A 26,104-nucleotide genomic window follows, 5' to 3' on the forward strand; every position below is an offset into this window, starting at 1 on the left:
CCTCACAGGGTGCTATCAGCCTGGTCAGCTGAACCCTGGTTTTTTTTAGAGGTGTTACTCCTCTATCTGGGACCGGCTGCATCGGTTATAGAGCTACTCAATTCACCCCATACCAATCCAGGCAGAGTTGAAAAAAAAATTATTCTGTGTTATATTAAAATATTAAAGAATTAGCGTACCTCTTAACTCCAGTCTGTCGTTTTCATGTTGGCACAACTTCTAACTCTCAGTTGTCATGTTATTATTCTACGAGAAGCATCTAGGCTGATCGTTCTTTTATTGTTGTTGTATTTTGACGTTATTTAAGTGCTCTTTTGAACTTTAAATATGGAAAAGTAAGTACAAAACAATTTAATTTTTAAGCCTAACCTGTACCATGCAAAAGTAGTGAGTTTATAATAATGATTTAATAAAAACATGGAGATACGAGATTTGCTAAAATTTTATAGTTTATGTCAGCTCGTTAAGTAACTGGAGTTAAGAGTTTTACATTAATATTCTAGGTAGGCGTACTGCACAAAATTTTGTAAAATAATTTCAATTATGTGAAATATTGTTGATAAATAAATTTGCAGATACGAAGAAGTCTACGTAAAGTCATATGTCTACAGTTTATTTTGGAAATACAATTGAGGTTCCCCAAACTCAATTGTACTAAATTTGGTTTGTATTTTTTCAGAACATCGAGAGGTCAAAGGCTGCTAAATATGGCACTACAACAAACCATTCTTAAAACTCAGCCAAACAATAATAGTGAACAGCTTACAGAAAAAAATAACAGGTCGCTCGGATCATGAAAATGTTGATTCTACTGTAGAGTGTACTGTTAATATCCCAAAGAGCATAAACATTGGCGCAATAGCACCAATAATAATTAATGTACCCCCGGAAGAAGAGGAAAGATAAATGTTTGTTGACCCCAATGATGGTTTTTTTATTCACCTTGCCCTCAGCCGATATGAGTTTAACGCTGAATCTTGAAAATGTAACAGTAACCGAATCTCTTCAAAACAACAATTTGCCTAATGGGATAAGCAGCTCATATGCAATGGATAAAACCTTACATACATTGGAACACCCAACTCTAAATATTGGCAACAAAACAGTTGAGCAGTTGGAGAATTACCAATATAATACATCTAATCAAACTGAACCTTGTATTGATATTATTAATAATAATGACATTGTTAATAATATTATTAGCGATGAACAATCAGATAACAATGAAGAGTATAATCCCAATGAACGTGAACATAAAATTGACAATGACTTTGATCAGAATTCGAATAAAATATCAAGTAAAACCAAACGCAAGAAACGACACCAAGTGAATTAGCAAACTTGGAACATTAGGAAAAATACAACAGCCAGAAAATTAGGAAAGGAATATTGCGGTAAAAGAAAAACAAAAAATGGACCGTATATAATATAAAAAAAGCTGCTAGATTAATGAAACAAAGATGCGAGTGTAGCAGAAAAGAAAATAGTGTAATCCAGTGTCTAAGACTCACAGAAGATGATAAAAAAGAAAATTTTGAAGAGTTGAATCGCATTATTGCCGCAAGAGGACATCGAAATTATATCTTGAGCCTTGCTGGCAATCAAAAAGAAGCGTGTACACGTTTTATAAAGATAATTATGCAAAGAACAAAATGTAACTCCGTTGTCACAATGTAGGTTTTCACAAATTTTTGATGATCAAAATCTTTCTATATACCAACCCAAAAAAGATGTCTGCGATATTTGTGAGTCTTTTAAAACGGGAAATTTGAGTCGACGAGTATATAACGCGTATTCTTCAGAAAGATGAAGCAAGGATACACAAAGATGTAGATAAAACAGACTCAATTTGTGTAACATTCACAATGGATTTACAATCATTATTACTTTGCCCTAAATATTCAGTACCTATCTTCTCTCTACTATAAAATGAAGTTGTCTGTCCACAACTTTACAATTTATAACATAAACACCAAGGAAGGATTCTGTTTCATCTGGAATGAGACAGAAGGCGGTTTGACTTCCAATGAGTTTTCAACAATAATTTCAGATTTTGTTTTATCAAACCTGCCCTTACCCGAGGGAAAGGAAAAAATTGTTTTGTACAGCGACGGCTGTTCGTACCAGAACCGTTGCTGTACACTAGCCAATGCGCTTCTTCATATTGCATCTACGAACAGTGTAATAATTGAACAAAAGTTCTTAGAAGTCGGTCACACACAAATGAAGACCGACTCAATGCACTCCTGCATTGAACGGAAGTTAAAAAATAAAACAGTTCGTGTACCAGCAGATTATATAACAATTTGTAAAGAGGCCAGAAAATTCCCTTCTCCATGTACAGTGAAGTATTTGATTACAAATATTTCAAAAATTTTGATAGTCATTTATTTTATAATAGCATTAGGCCAGGCAAACTTTGTGGATCTTCCCGAGTTGTCGATATACGTGCATTGAAGTATTTAGCTAATCAAACCATTAAATTCAAATTGAATTTTTCTGATGAATGGGAAAATCTACCCCAAAGAAAAGACAAATTAATTAATCCAACGACACTTCACAATCTTCCAAGTCTTTACTCCAAAAGACTATCGATTAAATATAGGAAGTATCTTGATTTAGAATCCTTAACATCCATTTTGGAACCAGATTTTCATACCTTTTATGCTACCATTCTTCACGATTAAACAGCTTGTTTGTGTTAATCTTTACCGTAGTTTGTAAAATGTTTTGTTGTTAAAAAGTTTTTTAATTAGTATTATAATTTTAATTAAAATTTGTTGGGTTAAAAATATATTTTTGTATTAATAAACTTACAAAAAGACTTATTTTCTTAATCACTCTTTTTTCCATTTTAACAAATAAATGTTGGAAAATCACGTATTTCCGATATAGTGTATGTGCAAAACTCTTAACTCCGTAAAAAACTATAAAATAAAAAAAATACAATTAGCTATTTGAGTTAAAGGATACGAATATATATTTAATATATTTCAAACCAAAAATATGATTGCTAATATAAATAACATTTTACAAAGTTTTTATTGTCTCCTATAAGATTGACTATTTTGGAGTTACAAGGTCTGTTAATTAAGGTAGCGATATGCAGCTATATTCTTTGCTCCTATATTTGGCATGATGATGATTTTTGGCTCCTATAGGAAAAGTCACGACGCATGATCCCCTTTACGATTTACGTCTGTTTGATAACGCCACCAGTCGTTTTAAAAGCCACTTATAATACATAATGTATTTTCATTCAAACTGTAACTCCAGCCTTGCTGCACCCCTGATCAAACCTTTGCGCCATCCGACAAATCGATCTACAAGTTCTAACGGCGCCGAGAAAATTCCACGCGTTTCTGGGAGCTTCCTAACAGCACAGAATAATAAACAATCATAATGCCCACTCTGGTTGAAAAAATAAGTACGTGTAGACGGAATCAGCAATATTTTAGTCGGAACCAGCGCTGTTCACTGACATTTTATCTATTGTGCATAGAAAAATTAACCCGGTTTAATTTATTTACGGCAACTATAGACATAATATGCACTATTTTATTCCTACTTTTAGTTAAAGAATAGATTAAATTATTTCAAATGTACTAAATTATTAATCTCTAAAAATTTAAATTACAGTTCTGTCGTAGCTTGTCACAAATTTCTCAATTCGAGTCTGTTTCTGTTTACAATATGGCGATCGCTTGCTGACAAACTTTAAAGGCGGCATCTGAGTGTGGGCATTCTGATTGTTATTTATTCTGTGCTAACAGCAAGACAAGTATATATAAGAAAAATTCGAATCCAAATGAGTTAGTTGAAAATATAAATTTGTACGATTAAGTAAATATATTAGAGTTAGTATTAGAAAACTTTAAATAAATTAAAATAAACATTACAATACCTGGAGTATTTTTGGCAAAAAAATATAGGTTAGTTTTTATTTTAGGCTTTTATCGAGAAGAGAACACATTGGAAAGTGTGAAAACAATTCCCGTACTTGCATGTAATAAAGAACAACATATGACTCAACCTGTTGAAGAAAATACATTAAAATGTGAAATTTGTGTCAAGCAGTTTGTCAATAGAAGCTCATTAAATAAACATATCAAAATTCACACTGGAAAAAAACCATATAAATGTGAAATTTGTTTCAAGCAATTTAGTGAAACAGCAAGTTTGCAGTTACATATGAGAGTGCATACCGGAGAAACGCCTTACAAGTGCCAAATTTGTTTTAAACAGTTTGCTCGAAAAGATTATTTAAATCGACACATATTCGTTCACACTGGAGAAAAACCATACAAGTGTGAAATTTGTTTTAAGCAGTTAAGCCAAAAAACTACTTTGGAAATACATATGACACTGCATACTGGACAAAAACCCTACAAGTGTGAAATTTGTTTTAAGTCGTTTACAGCGGCTAGTCTTTTGAAATCACATTTGAGAATGCACACTAGGGAAAAACCTTACAAGTGTGAAATTTGTTTTAAACAGTTTACTCGAAAAGGTAATTTAAATGAACACATGTATGTTCACACTGGAGAAAAACCAAGCAAGTGTGAAATTTGTTTTAAGCAATTTAGTGCCACATGTCGTTTGAAAAAACATTTGAGAGTGCACACGGGTGAAAAACCTTACCAGTGTGAAATTTGTTTTAAATCGTTTGCTCGAAAAGAATATTTAAATGAACACATGTACGTTCACACTAGAGAAAAACCATACAAGTGTGAAATTTGTTTTAAGCAATTTAGTGACACAAATGCTTTGAAAAAACATTTGAGAGTGCACACGGGTGAAAAACCTTACCAGTGTGAAATTTGTTTTAATCTGTTTAGCCAAAAAAGTACTTTGACAATACATATGAGAAGGCATACTGGAGAAAAATCTATAATTGTGAATTTTTTTAAGTTGTTTTTAAATTACGTAATATGAAACATTTGTTTTAACAGTTTTCTCAAAAAGATCAAACAAATTGCAAAGAAATTTGTTTGGAAGGTTTTCTCTTAATTGAAAAATTGTTTCGAAATATAGTTCAAGGCAAATTTGTATTGTAAAATTATAATTTAAACAATAAACGCATTTCATTAGATGTATGTTTGTTTGTTATTGTGGTAAGTGAAGTGTACATTTCGTCGTGTATACATTGTTAAGTTTATTGCATTAGTTAGTAAATTCAACCGAGTGTTACCTATTAAATATGAATAAGAATCGAAGAATTCAGTTAATACTAGACATGTGTAGAAATCAGGACATGAAGGATTGAGGAGAATCATCCACAAATTATACTCAAACGTGAGAGATTGTTTACAGATGAACTTTCTTCGCATTATTGTTTTGGTTCTAGGGACGAGCAATCGTTTTATCCCAAAGCTGATGTCAATAATAAAGAGACTCATTATGAAATGGATTTAGCGCTTTCATGTTCAGATAAGGACAGCGATGATAGCATTGCCGACCCAGATTACCAACCTCATTCGAAGTCTGGAAACGTGTCTGATCATTTAGATTCGAGATCTGAAAGCGTACCTACTGAACGATAAGTCATTAAAAAAAAAGGAGACAAATGTCAGAAAAAAGAGACAAATGTCAGAAAAAAAAGAAAAAAGTAGGATAACAAAAATAAACATCCCATTTTGCCTGGATGTACCGTGAAGTGTAAGAATCTTGTTCTGAATATATCGAAGAAAGCCGAGCAGAAATTAAAAAAAAAAACAAAAAAAAATAACGTTATTTTTTTTTATTAGCCTATACTATCCCACTGTTCGAAAAAGGACTTCCGCAATTCCTTCTAGGAGCTTTTTTCTGTATATACTTTTTACACCTTTAATATTTTTCTTTTGAATATAAGAGTTATTTTATATACTTTTAGTCGTTTTATTTTCTTAACCCCTCTCCTTCCGAACCAAAAACCTGATTAGGCCTGTGTATTAAACAATATATTTTTTGGGGTAAACAGACAGTTTCCTTATAACGTATTCCATACATATATTCAACAGAGTCGGAGCCAGCCTAAATCTCTTTTTTAGTCCTTTAGTTATTCTCTTATGATTTGCTCTTGTCAAGTGACTTAAGCTCCTGTTTATGATCCACGTAAACACCTTATAGCTCACACAGAGTAAGGATATGCCTATATAGTTTTTGTAGCTGAGTTTGTCTCTTCTTGTTAATTGGGCATATAATTGGTTTGTAACACTGCGTGCTACAATGATATATGCAAGGCCAGAATCGCTCACTGTCGAAGAGAATTGGGCGGGGTTTTTTTAATCATATAGAAACTATATTGTATCTTAAATCCAAGCACAATTAGATAATATGAAATTATAATTTATTATTGGACGCCACCCCTGGTTTATCCTCGAAGGGGACGAGCAAAAAAATTAAGATTTATCGAAGGTTTACAAGAAAACTATACTTTATTATTTCTTAGTAATGAACAAAAAGAAAACATTAAAAGTTATGTCATCCCAAAAGGATACCAAAATACCATTTCATGTTTACATTACCATAAACAAAAAAGCTTTGTATCGTATTAAATTAAGAATTAGTTATAAAGTAAATTAATATATATATATAGATATTAACCCCAAATTTCGAAATTTGTTTACATTGAAAATAATATAGTTATTTATCAACTAGGAATAATAGAGAAAATAAACCTTTAAATAAAATTAGAACACTTCACTATATTTTCATTCTTTGAGTTCATAATCATTTCCCGTTTTCTTGAAAGTAGGTATAATAAAAATTGGTACAACCTGAATCTGCTGTTTCTTTTCTTATTTAATCAGTCAACCAAATAAACCATTGATTCGGCTCCATCCTACATCAATCCACCACCATCCTAGATAAGAGGGGTTAGGTATTCCATAAAAAGATACCGCTACTGGGCCATGATCTGGAATAACTCCATATCAGTATTATCTTGAGACATGTATTAGAAATATATCAGCATTATAGCCTCTCCAATAAGGGTCTAAAAATAAATATCTATCTGAAATATGGACAAGAAAAGGATTTCTTAGCTCACCTCTAAATGAGACCCACGTCGGAAACACGTCTTAACGGTTGGACGTTCTTAAGAGAAAAGAGCGAGACGCTATCATGGCGCTCTGATTCTGGGCGTGAGTGACAAGTTGATGAATGGGCTCATCTACCGGATATATTTGGGAATTACAGAAGAATCCTTAAGTCGGCTACAGGTACTTGACAGATAGATGGGGTTAGTAGTTTTATTTAAAAAAATAATCGAAATTTATAATGATTTTCTTTTAAATCTTTTGAAACGGTTACAGGTTTTTTCCAGTCTCCTGGAATTTCTTCTGTATCCCTCACATCTGTTATTAGTTTATGAAATTTATTTATCCATAGTAAAGTTCATTCATAAGAGTATTTAGTTTATGGCCATTAAGCGAACTAATAAAAACGAAACACATTCAGACGGAAACATGGGCAGATAACTTTCGATCCCTATTTGCTAAAGGTGACGATATTGAACCATCAACAGCAGAGGTGACGACAAACGAAGAAATAGATATTGAGGAGGAAGAGGTAAAGGAAAAATTAAGGAAATTACAATTCCTTAATGCTTCCTTAAATATTAAACTAATTAGTAAGGAAATTTAAAAATCACCAGGGGAGGACAAAGTACCAAACGAACTCTTAAAGTAAGAAGGACCAGATCTAACCAAACCACTATTAAAGCTAATCCAAAAAAATAATAAAAAAACAGAATTTCTCAAGAATGGAGATCAAGCATCCTAATACTACTCTTCAAAATGGGAGACACATCGGACCCTGAAAATTACAGAGGAATTAATTTATTATACACAACAATAAAATTGGCGACCAAAGTGATGACTAATACACCGAAAGAAATTATAACTCTAGCAGAAGAACAACAAGGTTTTAAGTCGCGAAGGTCATGCAATGACGCTATGTTTATAATGAGGCAAGTGCAAGAGAAATCAACAAACGGGCATATCTATTTCATGGACCTTAAGAAGGCATTTGACCGGTTCAAATTAAAGGACGTTGTCCACTTATTGTAAGCAAGAGAGATACCTCTAGGAATAATCAAAACGATCGAAAATATTTACCAAAACAACACAATAAAAGTAAAAGTGGAAGAACTAACTGATCCTATTGAAGGTGGCAAATTTACTAAGATTTAAATTGGAGCTGGAAGGTCAGATAATAGATGGAGAAAAATGTCTAGGCATCACATTATCTAGCTACGGAAAGCTCGAAACAGAAGTGAATAGAGCAAACAGAGCCACAGGTTGCCTGAATGAAATAATATAGAGAAATAAAAATATCGGGAAAGAAATTAAAGGCAGAATTTACAAAACTACATCAGATCAATAATAACATACGCGGCTAAAACACGACCTGACACAGAGAGAACAAACAGGATGTTAGAAACAGCATAGATGAAAACACTTATACACACTTTACACTACATGATTTATCATGTGATTTGTCATATGATTTGGTCATAAAGTGAAATTTACATGTTTACACTGTGCGATTTGTCATATGATTTTGTCATAAGCACATGCTTATGTGCCTATTCCGCATGATAAAATCATATGATTTTCGGTAATAATACGGGTAACACCAACATATTTAAATATCGCGCCTTATTCTTATGTCAATTCAGCGACATTCCCTTAGACCAAGAGACAACATTCTTTATTTATTTATTTTTTGTTTGTTGCATTGATATTAAACCTATTATATAATGTGTGCTATTGTATTGTATTTTTCTTTTATTATTTATTTAGTTTATTTTATTCTTAGTTTAGTGTTTTATAGTCTTCTTTATAATTTTAGTTTAGTTTCTTTATTAATTATTTTTAATTTGGTATAATATCAACACTAAATTTGATATACCCTGTCCACGATTATACAAGCCCAAAGGCGTCTAATCTTTTTCTTCTTACTGCTGTAATCTGTACGCAGTTGTTGCCGGCGTATTATTATTAAAAGTCGGGAAGCTCATGCAATCAAAGATTTATTTTCCATTATAATGGTTTCAAAATCTAATAGTTGATACCTATACTGTGTCTAATATCTCTATGACCATAAACAAAAAGAAAACTCAAGAAAACCTCACTCATATCATAAGTCATAACTTATCATGCAATATAAACACGATTTTTTAAAACATCATAGAAACGAGGAATCATAACAAATCACTCTTAATTATTTTTAATTTGGTATAATATCAACACTAAATTTGATATACCTTGTCCACGATTTCTTCGTAAGAGCCACCTGCGAGCCCAAAGGCGTCTGATCTTTTTCTTCTTACTGCTGCTGTACGCGGTTGTTGCCGGCGTATTATTATTAAAAGTCGGGAAGCCAATGCAATCAAAAATTTATTTTTCATTATAATGGTTTCAAAATCTAATAGTTGATACCTATACTGTGTCTTGTATCTCTATGACCATAAACAAAATGAAAAATCAATAAAACCTCACTCATTGTCACTCATATCATAAGTCATAACTTATCATGCAGTGTAAACACGATTTTTTAAAACATCATAGAAACGAGGAATCACAACAAATCTCATATGATAAAATCATGTAGTGTAAAGTCTACTTTAAAAAAAATTGATGGTAAGACATTATGGGACAGAGCTAGAAGTACAGATATACGACGTTGATGCAAGGTGGAAAACATCAAGAACTGGGTAAGAAATAGAAGAGTAGAATGGAATGATCATATAAGCCGAATGACAACAAATATAGTACTAAAACGGCAAGAGACGGTTCCTCAATATGAAGACGATAAGTAGGAAGAACACGAAAACGATGGAACGACAACTTACTGGAGACACATTGAAAAACAGAATCATGTCTACATAAAAAGAAGAAGATAATATTTTTAGGCAAGTACATTAAAATTATATTTCAAACACTTTTGAAGGTGATTTTATTTGATATTTTTGCTTAATTAGATTAGGTTAATTGTTTAAGTAGATGAATGATGTATGTAAGTATTAAGATATCTTGTTATTTTTCCGGTCTAACCTCCAAATTAATATGGGCAGAATTTATGAAATATTATTCCATGTTACCCGAGTAAAAATTTAAATCTTTTAAATTGGGTTTTATTTCAGAAATGCATCGAACGATTAACAAAATAAAAAAGAATGCCACAACGTAAGAAGTGGAATGTGGAAGACACGAAAAAAGCAGTGATAGCAGTTAGAAGCAAAATAATGGGTTATTTGAAAGGCATGCAAAATATCCAACGTGCCTCGTGCCACCCTTTACGCTTTGTAAGAAAGATGGTGCTGCTGGTGAGGTATATCAAACAAAACTAAGGAGAAAACCTATTTTGCCAGCTTACCTGGAAAATGAGCTAGGGAAGCATTGTCTGGAAATGGAGAAAACCTTTTATGGATTAGCCAGACGGGATATCTGTAATCTTGCATTCCAGTTGGCCAGGAAAAATACCATTCCAAATTCCTTCTCATTACTTAAAAAATCTCTGGAAAGGACTGGCTAAAACGTTTTAGATTAAGGCATAAGGAGGTGTTAAGCCTACAAAACACTACAGGAAATTCGTTTTCACGGGCACTGGACTTTAACAAGAAAAACGTTCTCAGGTTTTTTGATCTGTTAGAAAAACAAATAGACGAAAAAAACTTTTCAGCTAATCAAATATTTTTAACGTCGACGAAAGTGGTCATAGCATAGTTCAATCAAAGTGTCCTGAGTGGGAAATATGTGCCCTCTTGCGTATATTCCCCGCAAGAAAGCCAGCGAATTGAAAGAAGGGAGATCCACCTGGAAGTATTTTTGCCTTCCATCCATCAGGGTAGATTGAAAAGGACATTTTCACGCAATGGATCAATCACTTCATCATCATCTTCTTCTTCTTCTACTTCTTGGAGATCTTTCGATCTGTTTAAGTCTGAAGCTGCCTCTGGTTAATTTCCTGGGAGGTAGATTGCCAACTATCCCTCCATCTTTTAGGTGGTCTTCCGGGAGGTCTTGAACCGGGCGGGTTGTTTTCTAGGGCAATTTTTGGGAGTCTGTTCTCATCCATTCGTCTTACATGACTGTACCACATCCTTTTACGCTGCCTTCCCCATCTTACAATATCTTGAATTTTGCACTGCTCTCTAACGTTTGTATTTTTCACCCTGTCTCTTCTTGTTTTGCCCACTATTGTTCTTAGGGTTTTCATTTCGGCAACCCTTAGCATCTGTTTCGTTTTGTTGTTATCCTCGCGCACTTCTATGCCATATGTCATGATCGGTCGTATGCAAGTCTTGTAGATCCTAATTTTACTATCTGTGCGCATATACGGATTTGACCAGACTATCTCCCGCAGACATCCCGAAAATGCGGATGCTTTGTTGATCTGACTCCTTAGGTCCTTTACTGGGTCGTGTCTGCTTGATATATCTATGCCCAGATATCTGAATTGCATTACCTGTTCTATGGGGTTGTTCTCAACCACTAACTTATGTCGACTTTACACTACATGATTTATCATGTGATGTGATTTGTCATATGATTTGGTCACGAAGTGAAATTTACATGTTTACCCTGTGTAATTTGTCATAAGCACTGTCATGCGGCTCGTCATAGCTTGTCACAGGAGAATAGGACGGTAGCTACTCCGCATGATAAAATCATATGATTTTCGGAAATAATACGGATAACACCCAAGGTTAGTAGATTATTAAGTTATTATTACTTAATAATCTACTAACCTTGGATAACACCAACATATTTAAATATCGCGCCTTATTCTATGTCAATTATTATTATTTATTTAGTTTCTTTATTAATTATTTTTAATTTGTTATAATATCAACACTAAATTTGATATACCCTGTCCACCATTTCTTCGTAAGAGCCACCTGCGAGCCCAAAGGTGTTTGATCTTTTTCTTCTTACTGCTGTACGCTGTGCGCAGTTTTTGCCAGCGTATTATTATAAAAAGTCGGAAAGCCAATGCAATCAAAGATTTATTTTCCATTATAATAGTTTAAAAATCTAATAGTTGATACCTATACTGTGTCTAATATCTCTATGACCATAAACAAAAAGAAAAATCAATAAAACCTCACTCATTGTGACACATATCATAAGTCGTAACTTATCATGCAGTGTAAATACGATTTTTTAAAACATAGAAACGAGGAATCATAACAAATCTCATATGATATTGTCATATGATAAAACCATGTAGTGTCAAATCTACTTTACATCTGAGCGGATCTTTTGCTATTGTCATACATTTAGTTTGGTTGGTAGAAATGGTCATATTTAGTTGGCGGCTTATTTGAAAGAACTGAAAGAGCTCTCTCTGAATATCATCTTCTGATTCGGCAATAATTGCTGCATCATTTGCGTAACACACCAAACCAATTCTTTTGTTGCCCATTCTGTATCCGAGATTGAGAGATTTTACTTTGTTTATAATTTTGCCCATGAGTAGGTTAAACAAAAAGGGGCTTAAACTGTCGCCTTGTCTAATTCCTCCCGGTGTTAGAATATTTTCAGTGAATTGGTCTCCTGCTCTAATTTGGTTACATTGTTGTTATTTAGGTTATGGACTATCTTTGTTATGTTGGTCGACGTTTTATTTTCTATTAATATATTTAGAATGTCTCCCAGGCGAACCCTGTCAAACGCCTTCGTCAGATCAATGAAGCAAATATACGCTGACATGGCGAACTCTATAGCTTTTTCTTTTATTTGTTTTATTATGAATACTGCATCTGTTATAGACCGCCCTCTTGTAAAACCTTGTTGTTCTTCAGCATTAGTGATTTGCTTTTCCAATTTGTCCTTAAGAATACTTGTGAAAAGTTTCATCGTTGTATTTAAGAGGGTTATTCCTCTGTAGTTTTGTGGGCAAGTTTTTTGTCCTTTTTTAAATATGGGGATTGTGATGCTCTTATGCCATTCCTCTGGCGTTTCTGTGTCGTTTAAGATTTTGTTGAATAGTTGTGACAGTTTACTTGCAAGTTCAGAGCCTCCATATTTTAAGAGTTCATTGGGTATACCATCTGTTCCAGTTGATTTTCTGTTTTTTAGCTTCCTGATCTTTGCTTCTACCTCTTCGTCATTGATTGTAGCACTTATATCTGCTTCGTATTCGTTTATATTCAGCGTTTCTTCAGCATCATATAGCTCCTTAAAATGCTGTTGCCATACCTCTATAGGTACTCCCTTGGTCTGCACGAACTCATTAACTGGTTTTTTTCTGTTCCGAAGCATTTCCATACTTGCTTTTGGGCACCATGTAGATCGTAGTCCATGTCGCTGGTGAATTTAGCCCAATGTTCTCTTTGGATTGATTTCATTCTTGCGTTTACTTCGTTTCTTACTTGGACATATTCTGTGAGAGCTTCTTCCGATTGTGTGATTTTATATCTCAGGTAGCATTTGCGTTTTAATTCAGAGAGTTCTTTTACCTCTTGACAAAACCACGGTTTGGTGTGGTTTATCGCCCTCTTGTTAATTTTCCGCTTTCCAATTGCTTATTCTGCTGCTTGGTTGATGCATTTCCTGATCTTTTGCCAAGGATTTTCTACTCCCCATTCTGGTTGTAACTCGATTTCTTTTAGTTTGCTCGTAATCCTGTTCTCATAAAGGAGTTTTGTACTCTCTGTTACTAGCGACTCTATATTGTGTTTTTCGATAAGCATTGGGGGTTTTCTGTTTCGTTGCGGACGTTCTAGTAGCATCTTGTATAAGACAAGGTTGTGATCAGTCTCCAGGTTAGCAGATGTTAGGGCTCTGACATCAAGTACTTGTGACGGTGTTATCACTCGATTTGTGATTATAAAATCTATCATTGATCGCTGGCCTCGATTATAAAAGTGTATTTATGTTGGTCTTTATGAGGTCTTTATTCATTTCTAGCGCAAAAGTCTATTAGTGCTTCGCCGTTTTCATTAATTATTTCTTCGTTGTACTTTTGTTTTACACCTGGTATGACATCGTTTCCGATCGAATTAGCATTTATGTTATCTACGGTGCTTTGTAGTTGCTGATAGAAATTTTCAGTTTCTGCTGTGGGCTTAGATATGTCTGGGGCATATGTGCTTATCAGGTATGTTGTGATGTTACGCATTTTTATAGAGATTCTTAATAACATATCGTTGATGTATTCGATATCTTCGATGCTTTGTGTGTATTTATCGTGCAGCAAAATTCCGACTCCTGAATGTGCTCTTTTTTCCGCTGTATATGAGTGTAAACTCTCCGTATATTGATGTTCCTTGGCATTTTTTCTTTGTGTGATGGGGTGTTTAGGTTTTCGTTTACCACTTCGTTTTTCCGTTGTCATAGAACGTGTCGTCATCTGATAGTTCCGTCCGGTATCCGAGGCTGTATCTTTAGTTCTGTGAGCCAGTATGGATTCTTTATTTCAGGTAGGTGGCTAACCTCACCTTAGGGACCCTCCTCCTTTATCAAGGCTTGGGACCGGCAGTGTCATCCAATGAACTACTCAATCCACCCATTAGACAACTCAGGCGGAGTTAATCACTTCATCGATTATGTAAAGCTAAAGTGCCGAAAGCCCTATACTTTTGATTTTGGGCGGGCATCACTCGCACACGAGAAACCTAGATGTTATTATCGTTGCTAGGGAAACCCACGTATCTTTATTGTGCTTACCGCCTCACACTACATACACGATGCAATCGCTCAAAAAATCCGTAATGGGGTCTTTAAAAATTTTCTAGGGTGAAGAAATTCGTCAAATTTTAAGGCAAAATAACCCCCCAATGTCTAATTTTCCAGTAAACGGACATATTTTTTCCGAAGAGGATTTTCTAGAGAAAACGGCATACAAGAATGAAGAAGAATCCGTTGGACATGAAAGCCAGATAAACCCGTCTCCTGACCAGGATGATGCCGATGAAGGGGCAAATGGACAACCAGTCTTACCATAACAAATATTTTCCATTCCTGTTCTTGAAAAATGACAAGGCACAAGAGGCCGAAAATCGGGAATAGCTAAAGTTTTGACTCCAAATAAAAATGAACTGGTATAGTCAATCGTATCGAAAATCGAAAAACATAAAATTTAAAGAAAAGTTGGCTTTGACGGAAAAAAAAAGCCAACTGACGATGCAAAACCTGGTAGCAGCAAAATTGATGTTATGGCAGCAAGTTCAAGCTGTGTTAGGAAAAAAGCGAGAAAGATAATGGTAGAAAACGACACATCTTCAGATGATTTAAATGAAAGTATCCCATCAGAAAACTCGACTGATGAGGAAGAATTCTCGAATATGGACAGTAACCCAAAAAATTATACAGAATGTCTTCTCTGTTCAGGACGTTTTACGAATGATTTAAGAGGAGAAATGTGGGTACAGTGCCTAAGACGCGAGCTCTGAGAACACGAGTTCTGCGCTGATGCGGAACTGATTACTATATTTGCGATTTTTGTCGTTAGAAGAATATTTCATAGTGTTCCGTATTTCATAGTGTTTCGTATTAACTCGTATGGTATTTCATATTACACAACCATTTTTTCGGCAAACAAAATGTATTTATTTCAATAACAAAATATATTTTTGTATAAGTATAAGTTTTTAGCAATAATTCGGTATAATAAACCTTTTGGTCACGCCTTTACTATTTTTTATTTATTCTATTTATTTCAGTAGTTTTAGAAATAATTTTATAAATAAAAATGATATTCCATAATCTCCAACTTCACTATATTAGTGTATGTGCTCAAATTTTGTGACTTTCATAATTTATGTTGGCATACCTAGGACTTTATTATTCTTCGGGCTTTAGTGGTATCCATTATTTCCTCTTTTTTGGGCGGGTATGTTAATTCATTATTATGGTTCTGATCTTCTTTTATATCTAAATCCGCCACTGCATGGGCTGTTTGTGTTTGCTCTGTGGCGTTAATGTGTCACCATGGCATATTCTCCATCATCATTCTTCGACATCATATGAACTTACGAGATTATTGACGTGCTCTGGGACGGATGCATCATTGGCGATTTGATCACGTAGAATCACGTCCCTATTCTAGTAAGAGAAACCATATATCATGACAAACCTTCTCAAAATGTTCCCAAAATAATAAGAGACTACAAATATGCAGACTGGAACCTTTTTAAGTACTTTCTAACATTCAATGGTGCACACCCAAATTAATATCGACAGAGGTATCACGGTCCTCCAAGAACTGATAAATCGCAATTGATGCTTGAGTCCTTAGCATGGTAATAAACCATGCAAGACCACCTCTGTCACCATATATACACAAAATCAATATTAAAATAGGTACCTCTATTTCAAAACAAACAAACCCGTGACCTCCTCATCTAAACAGAATATAACTGCGTCTCTTCTCATATCAAACTAGAGGCGAATACCATCAAAGCCAATCAATGGCGGAGAACCAACTCTGGCTTGGACTACCAAAACGGCGGTTCGTTCTGGAGAAAATTCAAAATCCTAGCGAAACAAAAAACTGTCAACTCTTCTTACATATTGGTGAACTAGATATTAAATTAAGACCATCAGAAGGCCAAAGCCTTCAAAACACACACTCAACAAGCCCAAACGATCTCAGAAATGACCAAGCCTTCCGTGCTACTACTAAGGTAGCAATCTAAGGTTTGATCTAAACCATATTCAATCCACAGATTTTCTATGAGCATCTCCTTGTGGCACCTGTGGATCCACAAAACTGGGAGAATTTGTGTCAAATAGATATCTCCAATGTACCAGGTCTTGACAATATTGCCAAGAACTCAGTGAAACAACTTCCGTCGAGCCGAGCATAATCGACAACCTAACGAAAATAATCAAAGCCACAGTTCAATTCTGCTACTTATGCTTCCTAAAAAGGCAAAACACGGACCATTCCTATCTCATACAGGCCGATTTCTCTTTTAAACGTTATTGGTAAGATCTGTAAAGAGAGATTCGAGGACTTTGCCACTGTAAACATCATCCCTTTATTCCAATTCCAATTGTTTAGTGAAGGTCGCTCTACCAGCACTGCGTTGACTGAAATATTCACTCATGTCATATCACCTCTTGAATTTAACTGACTACGATTTCAGAATAGTTTCTGTGTCACATTCTTTTTATTCGTAATTTGTAAAACTTAAATAATTGTTATCTAATTAATGTTGACTAATATAAATTATATTTTACATTGCTCTCTATGTGATAATTATTTGTGCTTTGTGTCACAATTCGCAAAACTGTATAAATTTTATCGTATTCAAAACCCTTCAAAGGAATAAGAACCTACGCCTAGTTAACTTCGCACCAATTTTAAACTAGATCTGTTGCCACCTTCACATTGGTTTAAGAAAGTAAACTACATACCGTCTGTTCGCATGCAGTAAGTTCAATGAGGCAAGAACGGAGCTATATGCAAGAGTAGGCATCTTAGGAGCACACAATTTTATGATCGTAGTGGGAAGGGAAAATGAGTTTAAAAGAAGTGGTGGAGGATGAGACAAGAGAGGTAAACATAAATAATGTATGTAATGAGTAAACATAAATGTACTCAGTCTACTCTGAATCCAACTCACGCCAGGTACGATTCACCTGGTACGGTCTTTAGAAGATTTCTACCTTCATAAAAAAATACTTTGGTATAATTAAGTGCAATTATCTTACCTGTTGCTGGTAAACATTCAAAATGATCCTTGGTTGAAAAAATGTAACTGTGGCAACATCGCAATTTCATTGTCGTTTTCAAGTCAGAATTGTTTATTTAATTGTAATTAAATTTATAGGATGGTCCAAGGGAGGACTTTTTAAAGAAAAACACTACTTGAAATTATTTTAAAACTCTATTACTATTAATTGTTTATACATTTTCGATTTATTAAGGTTAAAATAAAATATTGAGAAATTAATAATATAGTATAATATTTGAATAATAAGTTCATTGGTGAACTTTTGTTTCGTTGTTGAGGTCATAAAAGTCTGCTTCCACATTCTCTTGGCAGCAGTAACGGTCCGTGAGGTAGTGCCATAGAATCATGGCACTACCTTGCTAACTATGCAGAAACATATTTTTTTATCTTTAAAATGATGTATGTTAATTATTTTGTGTATTTATTTTTATCTTCATAAATTATATGAAATCTGGCAGCTGTGTGCGCAATACAATTCTCACAACCGATGCTAGCAACCCACTGCGATAATCTGCTGGTGCCAATATTATAGTGGCTTCTATTAAAAGAGATTTTAAGAGCATCCTATGTGAGTGCTTTAGCATTTCAATGCTTGGTAAGTTAAATATAAAATCCCAATTAAATTCAGTTTATCGTGATACTCCAATTAAAAACAATGAATAGGTGGATAAGAATCGATATGTCTTGAATCAAATCATAAATTGTATAAGGTTTTGTGGAGCTTTTGAGTTAGCTCTTAGAGGTCACGACGAAACCAAAAATTCAGAAAACAGAGACGTATTTAAGGGGCTGGTCAATTTTAGCGCCGAATTGGACAACGACTTAAAGGTTCATATTCAAAGTTCCAAATCTTTTAACGGTACCTCAAAAACAACCCAAAATGAACTTCTTGAGTGCATCTTGGATGTTTCATCATCATTATTATCAAACTGTATGCGTCCACTGCTGGACATAGGTCTCACTCAGCTTTTTCCATCTGTCTCTTTCTTGTACGGCTTGCATCCATTTATTGCTAACACGCTTTAGGTCATCAGTCCATCTAGTTGGTGGGCGTGCTCTGCTCCGTATTGCTTCTTGGGTGTTTACCACGAGGAAATTAAGAAAGAAATTGAAAATTCTCCTTATGTTGCAGTGATTGTCGATGAAACGACAGACGTTGCTGGTGAATTTCAATTAGTTATAATTTTCCGATGTTTGTGTAAACGACGACCTGTTCAGAGATTTTTTTACACGTGCTGGACGAAGATGATGCTAAGTCCATCGCTGAATGCATTTTAAATGTTTTAAATCCCTTATTAAAACATACTCATGATGGCGCATCTGTTATGAGTAGTGGATTAAATGATGTGCAAAAAATTATTAAGCAGACATATCCTCTTGCAAATTACGTTCATTGCTATGCACACCAAATGAATTTAATTATGATAAGTGCATGTTCTATCAATAAGCAGGCTAGGATATTTTTTTTTAAATTTATCTAGTGTGTGCTCTTTTTTTTACGTCACCTCAAAGAACAAAAATTTTGGATGAGGTGATTAATCGCCTGTTGCCAAAATCACGGGGTGTTCATACTGCTCATGAAAATAGAAAAGACCTCATTGCAGTTACGGACATTATACAAAGTACTTCACGTGATTTGTCATTCATTAATCAAGCAAATGGTTATAAATTAAAGCTCAAGGATAAACATTTTGTATTTTGGTTATTTATTTTTAATAAAATATTGCCTCACGTTGAAATTATTTTTCATTAATTGCAAAAAGTATGATTCTGTTAAAGTGAAAAAAGATTTGGAGAATTTCAAAGCAGCAACTCAAGATATAAGAGAGCAAATGGACACCTCACAGAGACAAACGGATAATGATGAACCAATAAAAAAGGCTCGAATTGAAGAGCACAGACCCAGCAGAAAACGGGAAGCCTTAGAAATATGCGATGTAGTTTTGTTAGAAATAAAAACAATGTTTACCTTCTCCGGGCGTTTAGCTGCTTCTAATTTATTTATGTCGGAAGTTTCCTGCTTATCAGCATCAGTTCCCCTAATCATTTCTTAACGAAACGTGCAAATAATTTTTATTGTTAAACAAAATTCGGCTTAAAACTGAATTACAAGTACTAAGTATATCAGCGAGACGAATTAAGTAATACCTATGGGGCTGTTCCGTTATCAGTTTTATTAAATGATGAAGGTTTAAAATGTACATTTGAAGAAACCATTATACTTTTAAGTAATATTAATTAGCACTCCTATGTCAACATCTGAAGCAGAACGTTGTTTTTCGATGCTAAAACGAATTAAAATATTCCTTGGAAATACCATAAAGGAAAAACGACTTGGTGCTTTAGGCATGCTATTTTCAAAAAAACATTTTGTGAATGGCATTGATAATTTTAATAATAAAGTGATTGAAAACTTCCACCTGCATCCAAAAAAGAAAGAAGGATGGACTTCATATATCGGAAACTTTAAAAGTGATATTAAACAACTTTGTGCGTGTGTATAAATGCTGGAATAGTGTTATTTTTATAAATTTGTAAATAGACTTTAGAGACTAAATCGTAATAGCAAACTTAAAGTACATCAGCAGTAAATGCTGGTGGTAAGTTGCGTTTTTTTATTACTGATTAAGTTACGGAACTGTTTTGATAAATTTTGGTCAATTTCTTGGCACCCCAGAAATAGTAGATACATATATAAGTATCTGCGCCTATTTTTTTTTAATTTCTAATTTATACCTTTTTTGACAATATCATGAAGCCGTCACCAAAAATTTAGACAGTTGTCCGAATTGTGGCTCTACCTTCTTAAAGTGATACGAGCCGCCACTGCTTGGCAGGCGTTCTTTTTCCACAATTCCACCAAAGAATCTCTTCTCTCTTCTAATGCTACTAACTGAAGAGCTTATTTTCAGAGTATCTTAAATTGAGACTTTTTTATTTAATTAAAAATGTTATAGAGTTCTTCCGGTCTAGAATAAAGTTATATAAACCAAAATGGCTTATTTACCAAATGAAAATTGTATTTATTTTCAAAACAAATCATCTCCCTAGTGGTTTTATTTCCAAGGCGTCTTAAATCCTCCTAGCGAACTGTTTATAAGCGCTTGTAAGTCACGTGACTTATCTTGGCAGTTTCCTGGTTTGCTTCTAGTCGATGCTTAGAGTACGCGGCAAGCATTTGTGTTTCAAACGTGCATTGTGGCGGCATATATGTCATCTGCATATGTTCCAATTGGCAGCATAATGCAGATGACAATCATGAGCAGAACCAAAGCAACACGTGAGAATACGTATACGGAACTTTAATCACATTCTTAACAAAGTTTGTCAATAAACGAAAAAAGACAACTATCCTAGTACAAAATCTATCGGAGAAAGCAACACGACCTCACCTGCCAGTTGACAACTTAGAAAAAGTAGATAGCTGTATCTATTTAGTAGTCAACATCACAAATGACAACATTGACGATGTAGAGCTTAGCAGAAGAATCATCCTAGCCAATACGGTATACTTTGCTATGAGCCCGATATTTAAATCAAGAAACATACATCAAAGAACTAAGATACGAATCTACAAGACCATAATCCGACCAAGGAGGTAACAAACCACTCTGACCGATAGTGAGCTATGGATGTGAAACTTAGGTGTTTTCTCAAAAATCTGTAGGAAGCATAGAGAATCTTTGATAGAGAGGTACTGATATGCAGTGGCGGCTCCTGGTAATTTAAAAAGGGTGTTCAATTAAGAAATATAAATATAGAAACGGTGAATTTTGGGGGCCTCGCCCCCTTTTTTGTCTAAATTTGATCATTTTTATTACTGTTGTTCCTATATAAATAAAAGAAATATAAGATACGTTTTATTGTCGTATTCAATACATTAAATCAATGCGAGTTAGAAACAACATTTAAACTTTAAAAATAATATAAAAATGTCTGGGTGTTTTTGTATCCAATTTATTGAGTTTATTCCTTTTATTTATACAAAAAGCCATTGAAATCAACTCCTTTTTTATGCTTAACATAGCAAATATATCTAATCTGTTCTGATGCATTGTATTTCTCAGTAAAGATTTAATCCTTTTCAAAGTAGAAAAACAACGTACACTTTCGACACTGGTCATTGGAATTGTACAGATTAATTTTTATGATAACATAATAACATGACAGTTTCACTAAAACATTCGGTCAGGTTGTAGCATTTTTAAAATGCCTCAGTATGTATTGAAATCCACTCGTATATATTTAAAACATTGAAGAATATTTTTAGTGTATTTCAGTTCCTATCGTATAAGTTAAAATACCGAAATAATATGTCGAGTTAATACAAACACATTTTAAAAGTTTGTTTATGTAAAACAGATGTGTATTTCCCTTTTATCCTTTTGATCGAAACCGCTTTAAGATATTTTTCGTCGTCAAATGAACGAAATTTTCCATTTAATATGTTTTGTTTATACTAATTTGGGAAGCGAATGATTTTTAAGAATCACATCACTCTCGCTAAGGTCGTTGTCATGAGCGGTTGACTGAGCGTCCGTCCGAATTTCTTCAAATTTGTAATATCTTCGTCCTTATTTTATGGAAAAATGTGTAACAGTTTAAAGTATAGTAGCAATCCAATTAATAGTTACAGTTAGAGTGAAATTTTGAAGATAACCACATGTTGCCATTGTGTTCAGTTGTACCTGTTCCAGTCTTTTAAGAAGCAGAGCTCCAAAGTTTGTGTTCCAGTGCCCCAATTTGAAATCTCAATTTTGTCTTGTCCTATCACAGTGGAGATGAATTTGTTCGATTGGTACAGAGTTTGAGTTCCAGTGAAGTCTAGTTTCTAACCCCATAATTTTTGTGTAAAACCCCAGTGCAATCCAGCTAACTTTTTTGTGTTAAAATTTAAAGTAAAGATAGACATTTTTTTAATAATAATAATTTGCTTTCATAACAAAAAGAATTTGTAATAATTAATATTGTACTATCTAATCATATTTGACATTAGTTTGCTTTGTTTTTTTTAAAGAAGTTTAACCTCCATGCAGTAACAATTTTCAGAGTTTGTAAACGAATAGGACATAATATATGTAAGTTTTTCTTTTTTATTAGGTATTTTGGTATAAATCCTTGTAACTATTTATGTAAGTATTTTGTATTGTCTATTTTTGTAACTGTTTGTGGTGAGACAACAATAAATGTTTAATTTGTTTCCTAAACCATTTTATTTATTTCTCTTAACTAACTCTCTAACCCATTTTTTGAGTTTCATTTAAAAAGATATATTTTTCATTTCTAATAATTATTTCAATAGTTACAACTAGTTGTAATCGTTATAATTTGACACCTCGAAGCGGCGTCCATTTTAAATTGCTAGAGGTCTTTCTTGTGTTTTGATTGTTCCAAAAGACTTATGTAAGCACTCCTTTGGTTCATTTTTTGTAGTTGCCCCAATCCAACCCCCTTGCCATTCACTTATCCACGACCCAGCTACTCCAAATAAACCCTGAGTGCCGTTCGCATAAGTCTCGTTTATTTTGCTTGCCCTATCTTCATCCCAATAGTTTATGTCCCCAACTTTCAACCCCCATAATAATACCCTATGTGGTAGGCAAAATATTACGTTACAGGGTTATAAGAAGTTGTAAGATTGCCAACGCACTCCCCGCATGATGAAAATCTTTTCTGTCTTAAATATCACACAATTCATTTTTAAGTTTTTATTTCTAAAAAAAGTTCTAAAAATACGTTACGGTATCAATGTATGTACATACAGTTAAATGTAAATTTAAATTATAAGCACACTAACATAAATCCCACTCTTTTGTAACGGCATAATAGCGCCCAAAAAAAAAAAAAAAAAAAAAAAAAAAAAAAAAAAAAAAAAAAAAAAAAAAAAACAATACATACAATAAATCAAAAACCAAACAATATAGTTAAAAAAATAGTTACATTATAAGGATAATCAATAATATAATATTGAGTATTATGTATAATAATATGTGTTGTTCATTAAATATAAGATAATATTAGATACGCATTAAGTGAAAATTAATACTTAACTGAAGCATTTTCCTTATAACTTTCACACATTTGTTCTGGCTAATTGGCTTAGTTCCAGTGCCATAAAACAAAACACACACACACACACAACGGTATCAATATCATCGGTAGGAAAGTATTTTTCATATTCGTTGAATTTTTCAGAAAAAAAGTTTTAAAATCAAAAGATGTTCTGTAAAATGAAACCTATCTTTGGCCTGATTAATCAGGATATCACACACTTCTTTTGTTTGTACAGAATATGATACTGACTGATGGAGCTTCTTCGGTGGTGAAGGTGGACGATCTAAGTTACGAATATTTGAAATGACTTTGACAAAACGGTTTAAAAATCCATTCATTATAACGGCATCCAAAGACCGAGATTGAAATTCTTTAAAAATGATTTCACAGTGGGGCATTATTTGAGAGAAAAATGTAAACCGATAAAATGTAAAAAATGCCGATAAACTTGAATTATTTAAATATCCCAGCAACGCCTCTGTTTGGTTTAGTGTGGTAAAATCATTCCCGCTGCTCTCTGATATACTCTCTAGACAATTTTTTAAAAACTCTTTGTTTTCAAAAATTGTTCTGACAGTTGATGTGCTAAAATTCCATCTTGTTGCTGGTGCTGTCGGAATACTTTTTTACTATGTCGTCTAGCATACTAGTTCTATTTGCTGATCTTGGAAAAAAAAGCGGAAATGCATGTAAATTGGCAAAAAAGTTGGCTACATTTACATGAACACCAACAATATTGATAAATTTATATGCATAACAATATACAGCTGGTTCCTAAAAAACTGATACGACTCTTAGTAAGATTTGATCATTTCGAGCAGTGTATTTGATTGGTCTGACATTATATTATATTTATTATGACAGACAAGTAATAAAATAAACAAAAAAACAACAAACAATTGATTATATATGTTAATTCATAAATTTTAATAATTTTTAAGGTCTAAATTTTGACATTATTTTGAATTCCTGCATTTTATAAAAAGTATTATAAATGACAGTTTTTACATGAAATAGGGTTGTTATTATTAAGGAATAAAACAAACGACTTAACTCAATAATATATTAAAGATAGAATTGTAACCAAATTAAAAGATAAATGGGCACTATCAGAGGCAGCAAAACATTTTAACATAAGCAGAACCACAGTTTTTCTATTATTAAAAAATGGAGGGAACAAGAAACTCTCGAAAGAAAGCGAGGGTCTGGAAGACCAAAACTATACTAAATTTAGGTATGTAAAAATAAAATTAATATTTTGTAATATCTCCATCAGCATTGATAACAGCTTGTAGTCTTCAGTTCATCTGCGTGAAAGGAATTACGGTCTTCTTCAGAGAGCTCTTCCCAAACCTGTTGTATACCGTGCCACAGCTCTTCAGCATTTTGAGGTATAAAATTCAGCCGAACCGTTTTATAATAATCCCCCACACATTCTCGATTGGGTTTAAATCTGGACTCTAGCTGGGCCATGATAAGGTTTCGATGTTGTTATTCTGGAGCCACTGGTTTATTATATTTGCAGTGTGAACAGGACAATTATCTTGTTGAAGGATAAAATTATTTTCTGGATACAACTGTTCTACACTGGGAAACATGATGTTTTCAAAAATATTCAGATAAGTCTGCCATCAATACGCCATACCATTCCCATTCCTCTAGATGAAATCTATCCCCATTCATTGGCGCTAAAATGACAAACTGCTTGATATCTATCGACACATAGATGATTAAATATGATTATCTGGTCTATACACTCCAATTTTGCCCTTTTTAGAAGATTTAAAAATTTTCTAATCTGTAAATATTACCTTGTCCCTAAAATCTTGATTTTGTAGCTGATGGTTTAAAGCAAATATAAGTCTTACTTGCTTCTGTTGTTGTGTAAGAGCTTGATTTTTTGATGCAATTCGGTACCTGAGACGCGATGCTTTAATTCTGCGCTAAGTTGTTGTTTTTCTTCCCGGAAACTGTGACATAATTCTTGCAGTTTCCTCATCTTCAAAAGGATTTTTGATTTTTTTTTTCAAAATTTTTCAAAAATGTGTAGCCATTTTTTGTGGTTAAACAGAATAAGTTATCAGACACATTGTAAGATTTGGCAGTGACAGTATGTAAATAATAAGTATTTATCCTTCAAAATACACTGCTCAATTTTCTACAAAATACGCTTTAAGAGTCGTATCAGTTTTTTTAGGAACCAACTGTACATCAAATGCGGAAGGAAAATCTTTTCTTATATGTAATACTTTGAAAGCCACCTTCTCTTCCTGACATACTAAAAATTTCCTTGGTGAATACCCAAAAGTTGCTGATGGGTAGAAACATCAGTAGTTTTATCACACTGAATGGAGAGAAACCGTAACTTTAAAGCCT

The 26,104-nt window shown here is 33.6% G+C and overlaps 1 protein-coding gene across 3 annotated transcripts in view; it reads left to right on the top strand.

The window, feature by feature from the left end:
* LOC140437138 (uncharacterized) overlaps nucleotides 1-26,104 on the top strand; it is an 86,757-nt gene that overhangs the window by 37,037 nt on the left and 23,616 nt on the right. Inside the window, exon 3 of one of the 3 annotated variants that reach the window (XM_072526473.1) lies at nucleotides 3,950-5,066. The exons of the other annotated variants lie outside the window; for them this stretch is intronic. Within the exon in view, the coding sequence (XP_072382574.1) occupies nucleotides 3,950-4,935 (986 nt within the window). The 3' untranslated portion in view covers nucleotides 4,936-5,066. Of the gene's footprint in view, nucleotides 1-3,949; nucleotides 5,067-26,104 lie in introns of those variants that run through there. 3 annotated transcript variants of the gene reach the window in all.

This window comes from Diabrotica undecimpunctata, chromosome 3 (genome assembly GCF_040954645.1).
Source record: "Diabrotica undecimpunctata isolate CICGRU chromosome 3, icDiaUnde3, whole genome shotgun sequence".
Taxonomy (NCBI): domain Eukaryota; kingdom Metazoa; phylum Arthropoda; class Insecta; order Coleoptera; family Chrysomelidae; genus Diabrotica; species Diabrotica undecimpunctata.